Genomic DNA, 14,354 nt, shown 5'->3' on the forward strand with positions numbered 1-14,354 from the left:
TAAAAAAAAGAGTGTCACAGACTTTCCTGCCCAGTCTGGCTTTGCACTGTAATCCTCAGATCTCAGCCTCCTGAGTAGTTTAGGATTACAGGTGTGAGCCACTGGTGCCTGGCTTGTTTGTTGTTTTAAAGAAAATCACATATTGGCAAGTATAAGAGAAAATTCAGATTAACTTCATTTGAGGTGTCTTTTTTTTAGTTAATAAAATTGTATACATTACAGGATTATAGTTTGATAACAATACATGTTTATAAAAAGTAATTAGCATTTCAGAGTAATTAGCATTTCCCTCTCAGACATTTATCATGTGTTTTGAGAACTTTAAAACTTCTTTGTAATTCTTTTTTCTTTTTTTTTTATTGTGAGAATACTGTACAGAGGGGTTACAATTACATGGGCAAGATAATGAGTACATTTCTTATCAAGCATAGTTGCCTCCTCTTTATTTCCCCTTCCCATCCCTTCCCATACTCCCCCCCCCCAAAAAAAAAAGATGGAGAAACGAGATTCTTTTGTTTTTTGTTTTTTGTTTTGTCTGTCATGGGGCTTGAACTCTGGGCCTGGGCGCTGTCCCTGCACTATTCAGCTCAAGGCGAGCGCTCCACCTCTTGAGCCATAGCACCACTTCCTTTTTGTAATTCTTCATAAAACATTTAAGAATAAATAATTGTGAACTACAGTCACTCTGATGTCATACATTAGAACTGATTTTTTCCCATGCACCTGTATTTTGGTATCTGTGATTTGTTAAGAGTTCTTTTGTGCCCTGACATATATCCTGTGCTGGTGAAAGAGAAATGTATATTCTGCAACCATTAGATAAAATATTCTGTAATGTCATTTGGTCAGCTGACATTTCTTTGTTGATTTGTTGTTGTGTTTTTTTTTAAAACCTGGATAATCTGTCCATTGATGGATGTGAACTACTGAAGTCCTTTACAATAGTTGTTTTGGAGTCTTTTCTCCCATTAGATTTAATGTTTGCTTTGTAAAAATGGACTTGCTGTGTTGGGTGCATTTGTATTTACAATTGGTATATCCATCTGTTGAATTGATCCTTTTCTCATTATTTAGTAACCTTCTTTGTCTTTGTTTACATTTTTTTACTTAAAGTTTATTTTATGTAATATAGAAACAGCTAATCTTGTTCCTTTTTTTTTTCTATTTGCCTGACATTTTTTTTAACTTTACTTACAGTCTATGTGTTTCTTTACCATTCTTGGAGTATGTATGAGAGCATTTCTGGAGGTTAGTAAAGCCTACTGTGAATATGTTTTGTAGGCCCCAAAGGAGGAAGCCTGCTAGTGTAGTCATTCACTCTTGCTGCTTCCTGGCTGTCATGCCCAGCCCTACATGATGGGCTGAAACCTCTGAAACTGTGAACCAAACATAAATCTTTTCTCCTTCAAGTTATATTTGTATAGCAATGAAAAAGTCTGAATAACACAACAACTTGAGAAAAGAAGGGTTTGTGGCTCATAGTTTCAGAAACTTGAGTCCATTGTCACTTGGCTCATTGCTGTGGGCCTGTGGTGAAGCAGAATATCATGGTAGAGAGTATAGTGGACCAGAGCTGCTCCCTTATTGGCAGCCAAGAAGCAGAGAGACAGGTAAAAGCTAGGAACAAGATAGAGCCTTCAAAGGTATACCCCTAATGAACTTAAACCAGACCTTACCTAATAGACCATTCAGTATGAATTCATTCATGGATTAATCTATGGGTATTAACACTTTTATGATCCAATCACATCTCTGTTTGGCTCCACCAGATGGGGACCAGGTCTTTAACATGAGAGCCTTTAGGGGAATCATAACATTATCACGAAAACATCTGGTGACAAAAAAGAATATTCTTCCCTCAGCTAAGCTACAGGTCCTACTTTGTGGCAAACTATAGCAAATAGGATATACTAAGTTATAATGCAATAACAACCTATTCAACAATCTCATTGGCCTGCAACAACATAGGTTTATTGCTCACTTACATATGTCATGGACAGAGGTCATAGACCCTAGACAGGGAGAAAGCCTTATTTCTAATGTTGCTTGTCTCATGGAGGTGAACAAAAGGGACAGATGGTGAACAACAATCTGAGGTTAAAGCTTCTACTCATATTTTTTTAAATTTTTTTCTACTCATAGTTAATTGGCCGAAGTATGACATATGGCAGTTCCTTGGGTTAAATGGATACTAATGCATAGTCCTCCCATAGGGAGATATAATGACTATTCTGATCAATAAGTGAGCCTACCAGGTTAATATTGAGACTTTAATCTTAGGTGCATATGGAAAATAGAATGTGCAGACCTGTCATCTCTCCAACCCATGTCAATGCTACAGCTTCTGAAGCATTCACAGTTCTTCAACAAAGGATGAGAGTAGTTGAGGAACAGACCAGTTCTCTGAGAGATGACCTACTAACGTTGGACTATGGTGAAAAAAGGTAACAAAGACAAATGAAGTAGATTGCTGCAGGTTAGGAAAATTTTTCTTTGCTGCTTAGAAATAAGGAATCTCAATGGTTTGGCAGAGAATTGAGAAATAACTTTAATTTGAATGTAAGTTTAAAAATATTTGCCAGATAAAGAGTTGTCATTCTGTGACAGAGTCTGTTAAGTGTTTCATTGCCATGACAAAATAACTGAGAGAGCAATTTATTTTTAGCTCATTATTTTAGAAGTTTGAATCCATAGTTATCACTATGGGTCTGTGGTAAGCCAAAGCATTTAGCAAAGAGGATATAGTGCATTAGAGCTGGCTGCTTATTATGACAGTCAGGAAGGAAAGAGAGGAGTAAGGAAGGGAGAAAAAGAAAATGAATGAGAAAGGAGCAGAAAGGGTCCAGGCCCAGATATATAGCCACCCACCCCCCCCCCAGTTGACTTCCTCCAGTCAGGCCCTACTTCCTAATAGCCCATTCAATATGAACTGGACAGATCCATTGATGAAATTACCACCCGCACAATCCAATAGCCTCTCAGTGATTAAACTCACCAGCTGGGGATCATGACTCTTAACACTTGAGCCTGTTGGGTAACACCCTCTATACAAACCATAACACAGAGCTATTGGCACTATTCTTTATAGTTAAAGAAAATGTGAGTTAGGGTTGAGTTCCATTTGCTCATGCCTGTAATATTAGCTGTGTGGGAGTCTAAAGAATGTCACAGCTTAAGACCAGCCCAACCAAAAAGTTCTCGACTCCTTTTCAACCCATTGCTGGGTTATGTCTGTCACTCCAGGCTAAATAAGAAGCTGAGATTGGGCATGTTTTGTAGTAGGCAGAAAAGTCAGAGGAACTCAATCTCCATGAAACAGAAGTTGGGCATGGTGGTACCTGCCTGTGATCTCATCAAAGCTGAAAAATGGGGGCTCAACCAGTGAAAAATAGGGCTCAATGATATTGTGCCAGCCTAGAAAGAGTGAAGCCTTGAGTTCAAATCACCTGGTCCTCAAAAAGATTATTACTTAGGTATAAAATTTTAATATTTTGTTTTCCTTTGAAATGATTGAAAACCATTTTTCTTGTCATGAAATTTTTAGTTCTAATTTAAAATCTACTGAAGGAAAAACTTGAAATGTTTCATGCTATTAATTTTATCATTAGTTTCTCCTATATCAAATTAAAAGAAAGATTTGAAATCTTTGAAGTTTTCACAATTTAAAATAAGATACTAAAAAACTTCATCCCTAGTGCTACTAAAAAAGTTTTTGGCTTTAAAAGTTGGACCAGTAGCTTGAGGAATTTGGTACTTTAACCATCAGTATGAAATTTATTGGTATGATTTAAAATCACACCAAAATGTAATTTCCTGCATGAACCCAATTAAGACACAAAACTAGTATACCTTGTAGCACCTGTGGATAAGAAACACTTTATATTTTCAGAACAAAATTGTTGAGTATTGGGGTAAAACAATAAGAATGTTTATTATGAAGCTGGGTGCTGGTTGGTTCACACCTAATATCCTGCTATAAATTCTATAGAGCTACTCAGGAGGCTGAGAGCTGAGGATTGCAGTTTGAAGCCAGCCCATGCAGAAAAGTCCCTGTGAAACTCTTATCTCCAATTAACCACTCAAAGACCAGAAGTGGTGCTATGACCCAAAGTGGCAGAATGTTAGCCTCAAGCAAGAGAGCTCAGGGACAACTCCCAGGCCCTGAGTTCAAGCTCCACAACCAACAAAAAGACAAAAAATGTTCATTATGATTCTGTTCAAATCCTTCTAAACCCTGTGACTACATTGCCTCTGTCCTAACGTTCACTCTTAGCTAACTATTGTAGAATTAATCTTTGTTATAATTTAGGCAACATGTTTTGTTATGACATGAAAAATAAGTTTACAAAAATTCATATTAAAGCTGGTAGCCCACATCTGTAATCCTGGCTATTGGGAGGCTGAGATCAAAGGATCATTGTTCAAAGCTAGCCCAGACAGGAAAGTCTGGGAGACTCTTATCTCCAATTAACCACCAGAAAACCAGAAGTGGCCATGTGGCTTAAAGTGGTAGAGCACTAGAAAAAGCTCAGGGACAACACCCAGGCCCTGAGTTCAAGCCCCCTGACCTATCTCCCCCCCCTCCAAGAAATTAATATTAAAACCACTCTTAAAAAGTCAATGATCTGTATCCATTCCATACTGTATTCATCTCCTTTCTTTCTTTTTCCCTTCCTCTCCTTTTTCTTTCCTTCCTGCTTCCTTTCTTCCTTTTTCTCTTCCCTCCCTTTCTCTTTGCCTCCCACCCTCTCTCCCTCCTCTTCTCCCTCTCTCTCCCTCTTTTATCTTTGGTACTAGGCTTTGGCTTAGGACTTACCCTCGTTCCCTTATAGTATATTCCATATTTGGATTTAGCGAGGTTAATAAATATTTGTTAATTAAGGAATTACATTATTCTTCTCCCTTTTAAGTTTGTCCTGTTTGACTATTTTTGCTTTTGTTATCTGTTTTTTATTATGAAAATACTGTACAGAAGGGTTACAGTGACATGAGCAAGGTGTTATCTGTGTTTTGAAAGTTATATCCAAGAAATCATTGTCAAGTACAAAGTAAAAGCGTTCCCTTTCATTTTCTTTTTTTTTTGGTTGGTCGTGAGGCTTGAACTCTGGGCTTGGGTGCTTTGTTTTGCTGTTCTTGCACTCTTCAGCTCAAGGCAAGCGCTCTACTGCTTGAGCTACAGTGCCATTTCCGGTTTTCTAGTGGGTTTTTATTGGAGATAAGAGTCTCACGGACTTTCCTGCCCCGGCTGGCTTTGAACCAAGATCCTCAGATCTCAGCCTCCTGAGTAGCTAGTATTACAGGTTTGAGCCACCAGCGCCTGGCCCCTTTCATTTTCTTCTAGAAGTTTGTTTCAGTTCTTCACTTAAGTCCTTAATGTATTTTTGATTCTTATATATGGTTTGTACAAAGGGGCCAGTTTAATTCTTTGGCATGTGGACAACCCGTTTTCCTAACATCATATATTGAAGAGATTATCCTATTGCTGTTGTATATTCTTAGCATTTTTATTAAAAATAAATTAATCATAAATACAGAGATTATTTCTGTGCTCTCCATCCTGTTCTACTGGGTAATGTATCTGTTTCTTTGTTTTGTTTTGTTTTTTCTTGCTGGTCCTGGGACTTGAACTCAGGGATTCAGGGCCTGGGAGGTTCAAGGCAAGCACTCTGCCACTTGAGCCACAGTTCCATTTCTGGATTTTTTTTTTGGTAGTTTATTGGAGGAAAGTCTCATGAACTTTCCTGCCCAGGCTGACTTCCAGCCTCAGTTATCAGAGCTCTGCCTCCCAAGTAGTTGGATTACAGTGCGAGAGTACCTGCCTTTGGTTTTATAACATATTTATATTCTTTTTCTTTATATAATATTTCTATTATCTTTATATAATATTTATATTATATTTACATAATATGTTATATATTATCTACACTATATATTTAGATATATAATTAGCAACACTATATTATATATTTAGCTATATAATTAGCAACATTAGGTAGTTTTACTTCTTCCTTCCTGATCTAGATGCCTTGTGTTTCTTTTTCTTCCATGATTACTCTGGCTAGGATTTTCAATACCATGTTGAGTACTGATAGAGGAAATAGGCATCTTTGTCTTATTCTTTTTCTTTGGGACAAAGCTTTCACCATTGAGCATGCTACCAATTGTGTACTTGCCATTTCTAGCCTCTGTTGTGTTAAGGAAAATTCATTCTCTATGTAATTTGTTGTGAGTTTTTATCATGGAAGAACATCAAATTTTCTCACATGGTTTTTTTTTTTGCATTTATTGAGATGATCATATGAGTTTTGCTTTTCAGTGCCTTTGAGAAAGGTAAGATAAATGAGAGTACAGACCATCCAGATACAGCAGGAAAGGATGGTATTTTAGATGTGTTTTCCAGTTCTTTCTATGTTCAGGGTGAAGCCACGAACAGGCATTGTCATCTATTGTCTTTGCACTAGTAGGCAAGAGTATCTATGTCAGACATTTCCACTCTAATTCAGTATGTACTCTCTGATCATAGTGGTCTATTGTGTGTCCACTTCCTCATTTTTTTCTGGTTGAGGGAGGCAGAGCCTTATCAACTCTCAGCGCACAGCAGAGGTTGTAGTAACCAATGCATAGACAGCCTCCTTTCAGAGTGGCTTTGGAGATCTGAAGTTTTTGTCGCTGTAATGTAAGAAAGAGAATTCAGGGAGTGTGCACTCTTTTTTCAGGCTGCTGGAGGTCTATTGTTTATGTTAGTTATGTTAGTTAGAAGATAGTCCTTCAAATTGCCACTGGAAGATGATGCAGAGAAATCCTTTCTAGACAGAAACCTAATGCTGTGCATTTAAGCTTGCTCTGCTCCCCAAGAATGTAGTCCCTAAAAGTGCTTGCACTACTGCTTAAAACTGCCTCTTGATATTGTGATCTAGGAGAACTCTCATGTGCTTACTCCCCTCAGCTCCCAGAGCCTGGAGGATGAGATTGCAGTTCCTCTAGTGGGAGCTATAAACATTGCACTTGATAGTGACCCATTCTTCATGGAGGAATTTGTAAACTGGAGTTGCCAGTGAGATGAGCTGCAGAGAGGGCATAGGAAGTGCTGAGTCTTCTTTAGGCTGTTGAAGGTCTACATGTGTCACCAGTGAACAATTTTCTGATGTAAGTTAGTCAGCCGTTACACTATCAGCAGTAACAGTTGGCAGAATACAATGGCAAACCTTTTTCAGAGAGAAACCTAGAAGTGTTGAATTTTATCCCATTCTCTGCTCTGATGTTGGAGAATTATATCCCTGGAAGCTCTTGCCTGTGCTTGGATATCTGCTACTTTGTTCTGAGGTCTAATGAGATATATATTCAGGATCCCTTCTACATTCAGACATAGGCAAATTGCAAGCCAAATATTGGATAACCTTGGAGTACAATATGTGTGGCACAAATGCTTCTCTCCTTGGGTAAATGCTGGCAGATCCCTTCTCAGGTGTGTGGTTTAATATCCATGGATAGTTTTGTGCCTGGACTGTACCTCATCTTTTTTCTCCCTGGTTGATACTGATGCTTGTCAGAAGAGTCACAGCATTTCTAAGTTTTTCTTAACATAGAGGGAATTGATCTTATATAGGTGTTTATTTGGTAGGTTTGTGGGTGGAGGGAACATCAGAAGTAGCAGTATTTGACAATGTTGGTGATTGTTTATTATATTCTTATTAGAAAGGTTACATGGACTCAATGGTTAGGATCACCATGATACACATTGCACTGCATAATATTGTTATATTGGGATCTTTGTCCAGAGGTCCGCTGGAAATTCCAATCTATTTAGAAGACACTACTAGCCAGAAAGTCATTAGTCCTATCCAGAGTGAAATAATTTGTCCAGGACAAAAAGATATTTTATGGAAGAACTGTGAGCTTCTGGTGAATCGAATGTGCCATCTGGAAAGTCTCATCCAGTCCTTGAAGATGAGCATCTTTCATCCACAAAGTGAAAAAGATTTGAATCCACAGAAAACAGGTATGGAGAGAAGAGAATATTATCCTCTGTGGGCATCTGAGTTTATGATTCTTTATCTTCCTTGTACTACTTGATGTCACTACTGTGCTGTCTGGTAGCTTTTCTGAAGGCTCAATTGAATACAATAGAGGATGAACATTCCAAAGATCTGAAGCTGTTGCATCTTCAAGTGATGAGTTTGCGCCAGCAACTGAGCGATGTCAAAGAGGGAGAAGGAAACGCACAAAATGAAGTCCATAGGTTGACTGCCACTCTGGAAATGGCCTCAGAGATAAAGGTTTGAGTCCACATTTCTGAAGTACAAAGTTACTCTATATCAGCTGGAAGTAGCATCAGACCAATAAAACTGATGTAAAAATAGGTGATATTGGTGTAAAGATTCTTGATACATTTCACATGTATGTGCATCAATAACCGAAAGTACTATGTACTGCTAGTAACTGTTTATAGTATATAAGGAATAGTAAGCATCCAGAGGTATGAGAAGTCTGTCCTTTTCAAAGCTTATATGATAGTTGAAGCACAAGGCATACTATGATAAATAGGAAGAAATAAGAGTGTAACAAAAGTGTTATAGGATGGTATGGGACAAGTGAATATTTAATAGCAAAGGCTCTTTGTTCAGGCATGTTTGAAAAGGGTGAGCATGCCCTGTCTAGAATAGATCAGGTAGGCTTTAGAAAACAGATAATAGGACTTGAGCTCAACCTTTAGGAGGCAAAGTAGGAGGGAAAGGTCATTTCAATGAGCATATGCAGGTAAAGGAAAGAATTAGGTCTACAAGGATGTCCTATGAAATAGGACACCATTGGCCTGTTTAATAGTAAGAGTACTAGGGACCAGAGGGAAGTCACTTGTCCAAGATAACCACATGCCTGTCTTCTTCCTATAACCCAGGTTTGAGCCAGATCATTCCACTGGGTGAAATATGTAAACTAGGCTGACAGGAGTAAGAATTTGTTTGTGGAAAATAAACTGGATAAAGTAGGTATCACATTGTAGAATTCTCAAAATCATTGTGTACATTTATGTACATAATCATTATGTCATCATTATAACCAACAATTGAATAGTTCCTATGGAGAATGATTTTTTAAAATATTGAAATAATAAAAGCAGAGGAGAGCACCGGTAGTTCACGCCTGAAATCCTAGCTACTCAGGAGTCTGAGATCTGAAGACCATGGTTCTAGGCAAGCCCAGGCAAGAAAGCAGAAAAGTCTGTGAGATTTTTATTTCCAATTAATCACCAAAAAGTTGGAAGTGAAGCTGTGGCTCAAGTTAGGAGCTCTAGCCTTGCAAAAAAAAAAAGCACAGGGACAGCACCCAAGCTCTAACTTTCAAGCCCCAGGATTGGCACCAGAAAAAAAAAATCCCAAAAACAAACAAAAAAACAACCAGGAAAAAAGGCAGAGGAAACAAATTAGGCAGTATTTTAGAGTACTGATTATGGGGAGAGGAGAATGGAGTCAGGAAAAGTAATTAGGATTTGGATTGTGTTATCTGCACTATGAGCCTAATAGCTGATTAGGTCAGAACCAGTATTGTGGAATTCTGAAAGGGGACATACTCCAGAATATAGTATTGGATATAGACTGAAGGTAGGAAAGAAGGCAAAAACAATTTTGAGATTTTATGTCTAGGACTGTAGTGCTACTAATAGTAATTTTAAAAAAGAATAAGTAATGAAAGCTATGTTTTTGTCCTTGGCTTTTAAGTATGAATGATATTTGATGCTAGGAAAAAAGAGCTCTTAAAATAAGAAAGATTCTTTGTAAGAAAATATTGATCAATTTCTAGTTTGTCCTCTAATCATTCAATTTTAACACAAGAGATGGATGTGATTACTATTTCTGATCTAAAAGCCATGAATCAAAGTAATAATTGATATACCTATAGATAATATCTTCCATTTCAATTTAGAATCTTTTCTCTTTCTCCTTTTAAAAGAATGCAGCTATTGAAGAGGAATTGAAAACCACAAAACGTAAAATGAACCATAAAGTTCAAGAGGTAAGAAAAAAGATACTGGAGCAAGAGAAAGAATTGGAATTTCTGAGGGCGAAAGAAAGAAAATAGAGAATGAAAAGGACCTTCTGAAGAAGAAAGGATGTTTTACTTATGCCTTTTTTGAAAGCATAAATATGCTTTATTAAAGAAAGACTTTAAGAAGTGCAACATATAATTAAAGTGTGAGTGCTAGCCCTACATGAAGACTTCCTTTGGCTTTAATACTGCAGTAAGCTAGGGAAAAAATTGCCCTAAAAGCCATGCCCACATGCTGCATTCCTTCATGCAATGACCTTTAAATCTAAAGTTGTATTTACAATTAAAAGCTAGCTGGGTGTTGGTGGCTTATACCTGTAATCCTAGCTACTCAAGAGGCTGAGATCTGAAGATCATGGTTCAAAACCAGCCTAAGTGTGAAAGTTTACAAGATGCTTATCTCCAACTAACCACCAAAAACCCAGAAGTGGAGCTGTGGCTCAAATGGAACACTAGCCTTGAATGAAAAAGCTAAGGGACAAGACTCAGGCCCTGAGTTCAGTGTCAGCACAAACATGAAAACAATTAAAGACAATTTAAAAAGCTATGATATGCTCTAATTTTACCTTGAAATATTAATTTCAGTCTTGTTTGAGGAATAAAGAAGTGGCTGCTACAAGCTGTTGAACTAAAATTTTGTAGCTGAAAATAGCGATAAAAGTCAGAAAAGAGCTGGGAAGGTGGCTCAGTGGTAGAGCGCTTGCCTTGCATGAATGAGGCCCTGGGTTCGATTCCTCAGCACCACATAAGCAGAAAAAAAAAAGTCGGAAGTGACGCTGTGGCTCAAGTGCTAGAATGCTAGCCTTGAGCTAAAGAGCTGAGGGACAGCGCCCAGGCCCAGAGTTCAGGCACACGACTAGACCCCCCCCCAAAAAAAAAGTCAGAAAAATTACTAATCTAATATATTTGACAATAGACTAAAATTCTCAGTGTTCCTGACCAAATATTGTCATTAGTCTAAAACAAAAGGGTCAAATTATATTTAAAACCTTTAAAATATGTATATATATATATATATTTGTAGTGCTTGAAGCATCAAGCATAGCAATCTAGAAAATTATTATTATAGAGAATATTATTTGCTAGTAATTTGTGATTGCTCTTAGAATGTTTTCATGTTTTTAGATATTTCAATAGACGTTTAGAGCAGCTTTATGTTTATAGAAAACGTGTGCAGAAAAGAATTCCCATATACCTCCTACTCATTCTCACAGGTTTTTTTTAAACAGACCACATTAGTGTGATACTTGGTATATTTGATGAACCACTATTGATCCAGTTGAAGCCCACAGTTTATTCTAGAATTCACTTCTTGTCCTTGTGCAGTTCTGAGTTTGGGCCAATTCACAATGTATGTGTCTACCATTACAGGATTATCCAGAGTAATTTCACTGCCCCAAAGATAAACTATACTTACCTACTCATCCCTCTCTACTCTTCCCTCTGATCCCTTGGCAACCACTTTGCCATCTATAAAGTTTTGTTGTCATTGGAATTATATAGTATATAACCTTTGTGAACTGACTGCCTTCACTTAGCATATTTAAAGTTCCTTCATATAGTTTGTATCCTTTTAATTGATGAGCAATATTGCATTGTATGTACCATAGCTTGTTCATCCATTCACTTATTGAAGAACATTTTGTTTGATTACAATTACTGACAATAAGAAATAAAGCTTCTATAAATATTTGTATTATGGATATTTATGTAAACATAAGATTTCAACTCATTTGGGTAAATAACCTAGGGGTATATAACACTGGGTTAATGATAAGCCTATGGTTTAGCTTTGTTAGAAACTGCCCAATCATCTTACAAAATGACTGCACCATTTTACATTCAGCCAGCAAGGAATAAGCTGACCAAATAAGAACATAGTTCTCCATCCTTACCAGCGTTTGATAAGTATTTTGATTTTTTTGCCATTCTACTTTGTATGTAATGGTCTCTTATTTTGCAGTTCACTAGTGAAGTTTTTTTTAGTGGTACTGGAGTCAAAACTCAGTCTTGTGCTTGCTAGGCAGGTACCCATCCATTTGAATCATGCCCTCTAGCCATTTTTGCTTTCTATTTTTCAAATAGGATCTTAGTTTTTGTCTGGACTGGCCTGAACTGATATTCTCCTGTTTCCCTTTTCAGTAGATTACAGGTGCATACCGCTATGCTCAGATTTTTAATGAATGGTTGAGATGGGGTCCTCATTGCTACCGGCTTGTCCAAGCCTCAGACCATGATCTTCCTGGTCTTGTTTTTTTTTTCTTGAGTTTAAACTTATTTTGATTAGTTTAAGAGGTTTTTGTATATTTTGGATATTGTATGATTGTATGTGACTTGTGTCCCCTGCCAGTTCATGTGTTGGAAAATTGATCCCCAGTATAGTAATGTTTGGAAGTGAGACCTTTAAGAGTTTTTCTAACTACTACATCTAGCTAGCTCCTGAAAGACACTTACAGGGTTTTAATGTCAGACACAATGAGCAGAGATCAAATAGATATTTTTGTATTATAATGACATAGGACCCAAGTTCTTTCATGTTAATTAACACTGTTATTTAACAGTTACTTCGTTAGTTAGACTTTCAAAGTCCAAAACAGAATTAGGTGGTACTGGGATCTGAACTCAAAACCTTACTGTTGCTAAGCATCTATCTACTTTATCCCTTTATCCTTTTCAGGTTGGGCCTCACATTTTTTGTCCTGGGCAAACCTGGACTGTGATCTTCCTACTTTGGGCTCCCATGTAGATGGCATACAGGCAAGAAGTACTACACTCAGGTTTTTGGTTAAGATAGGGTCTCACTAATTTTTTGCTTGGGCTAGCTACCCACTGTACAAGCTTCCTGATGCCCATCTCCAGAGTATCTGCGATTTAGACTTAAGCCATTATGCCTGATCTTGAAATAGCTTCTAGAAGTATCGTTATAATACTACAAAATTAAAACAATGTAAGATATAGGAAAGTGAGTTGAAAAATAAAACAAGAAAATACAGAAATGAAGTAAATACATACTAAGATATGATGCTAGCACTTTTTCTAGTTATTTTGAAAGTTTGAATGCATTAAACATCTATTTTATATTACAACACCAACACACATACATATTACAGAACCATTTTATGAAGCAGGACTTATCTGCTTATCTCAACATTCTATTCTCTTTTCTTCCTTCTTTACTTCATCTTCCTTCTCTTCCTTCTTCTTTTCCTCCTCCGCTTCCTCCCCCTCCTCTTCCTTCTTCTTTTCCTATTCTTCCTCCTCCTCTGTGCTGGTATCATGACTTGAACTCAGGTCATCTTGCATGCTTCTTTCTTGTTCATGCCTGGTGTTCTACCACTTGAATCACTCTTCTAGTCTGACATTTTGTTAGTTAATAGGAGAAAGTGTCTCTAGAACTTTTCTTCCTAGGTAAATTTTGCCTCCTGAGTAGCCAGAATGATAGGCATGAGCCACTGGCCCCCAGCTTCTGCTCTTCTTTTTCTAAGTGCTGCTTGCAAGTAACTTTAGGAAATAGACATATACAATAAGAAGATAAGGGCAGCAACAGATTTGACTTCATACTTTTATAAAGCTCAATATTAGGGAGAAACAAGAGCATGCCTTTATGCATACATATGTATAAGAGCATGACTGTAAATAAAGAATGTTCAATTCCGAGATGGTGTATCTGGCAACTTTGATTTTTGGGAAACTGGCATATGATATTCCTTAGACTGGCTTAACTTCAATGTTGCTCTGTAGCTGAGGAGACAGCTGGCTTTGGAGAAGCATGTCAGAGAATCTCTTGAGAGATCTGGATCAGCTATGCTACTCAAAGTACAAGAAATGGGATCAGCAGTGGAAGTGGAACAGAAACAGGTACAAAATTCCCTTTTCTTACCCATGTTAGGGAAGTAAAAAAAATTTACCTATAAACATTATTTTGTCAATTTTCTCCAAATTTATTATTTATTTTCTTTAATCTCTGCTAACACTCTTGCTACAACTTAAGGTAATTGTGGTACAAAATGACTCTAATGTTATTTAATACAGTTCCTAATTAATGAATATGATAGCTAATGCCCAGAGAGGTTAATTTGCCTCAGGCTTCACAGCATGGACTTGTAGCTCTAGGTACAGTAACTCTTCCTTGCCCATGTACTCTCTGCTAGAGGCACTGATTTTGGAAATCATTACTCTGATCTCATTATGTCTCTCACCCTATGCTGTGTGTCTGTGATTTGGCTAGACAATAAAGACTAAGTTGAACTAACACTTGAAGCAAAGATCCAATAGTGAAATAATGAGGAACATACTTATACTGCTGTTGT

General features: G+C 37.3%; 1 protein-coding gene across 1 annotated transcript in view; it reads left to right on the forward strand.

Moving 5' to 3' along the window:
- Positions 1-14,354, forward strand: part of Ccdc150 (coiled-coil domain containing 150) — a 64,204-nt gene that overhangs the window by 4,815 nt on the left and 45,035 nt on the right. The window contains 5 exon segments of the mRNA XM_069995843.1: positions 2,281-2,444; positions 7,779-7,999; positions 8,098-8,282; positions 9,949-10,011; positions 13,786-13,902. Of these exon segments, the coding sequence (XP_069851944.1) occupies positions 2,281-2,444; positions 7,779-7,999; positions 8,098-8,282; positions 9,949-10,011; positions 13,786-13,902 (750 nt within the window).

Source organism: Dipodomys merriami, unplaced genomic scaffold, assembly GCF_024711535.1.
Source record: "Dipodomys merriami isolate MVZ:Mamm:240054 unplaced genomic scaffold, mDipMer1.0.p SCAF_49, whole genome shotgun sequence".
Taxonomy (NCBI): domain Eukaryota; kingdom Metazoa; phylum Chordata; class Mammalia; order Rodentia; family Heteromyidae; genus Dipodomys; species Dipodomys merriami.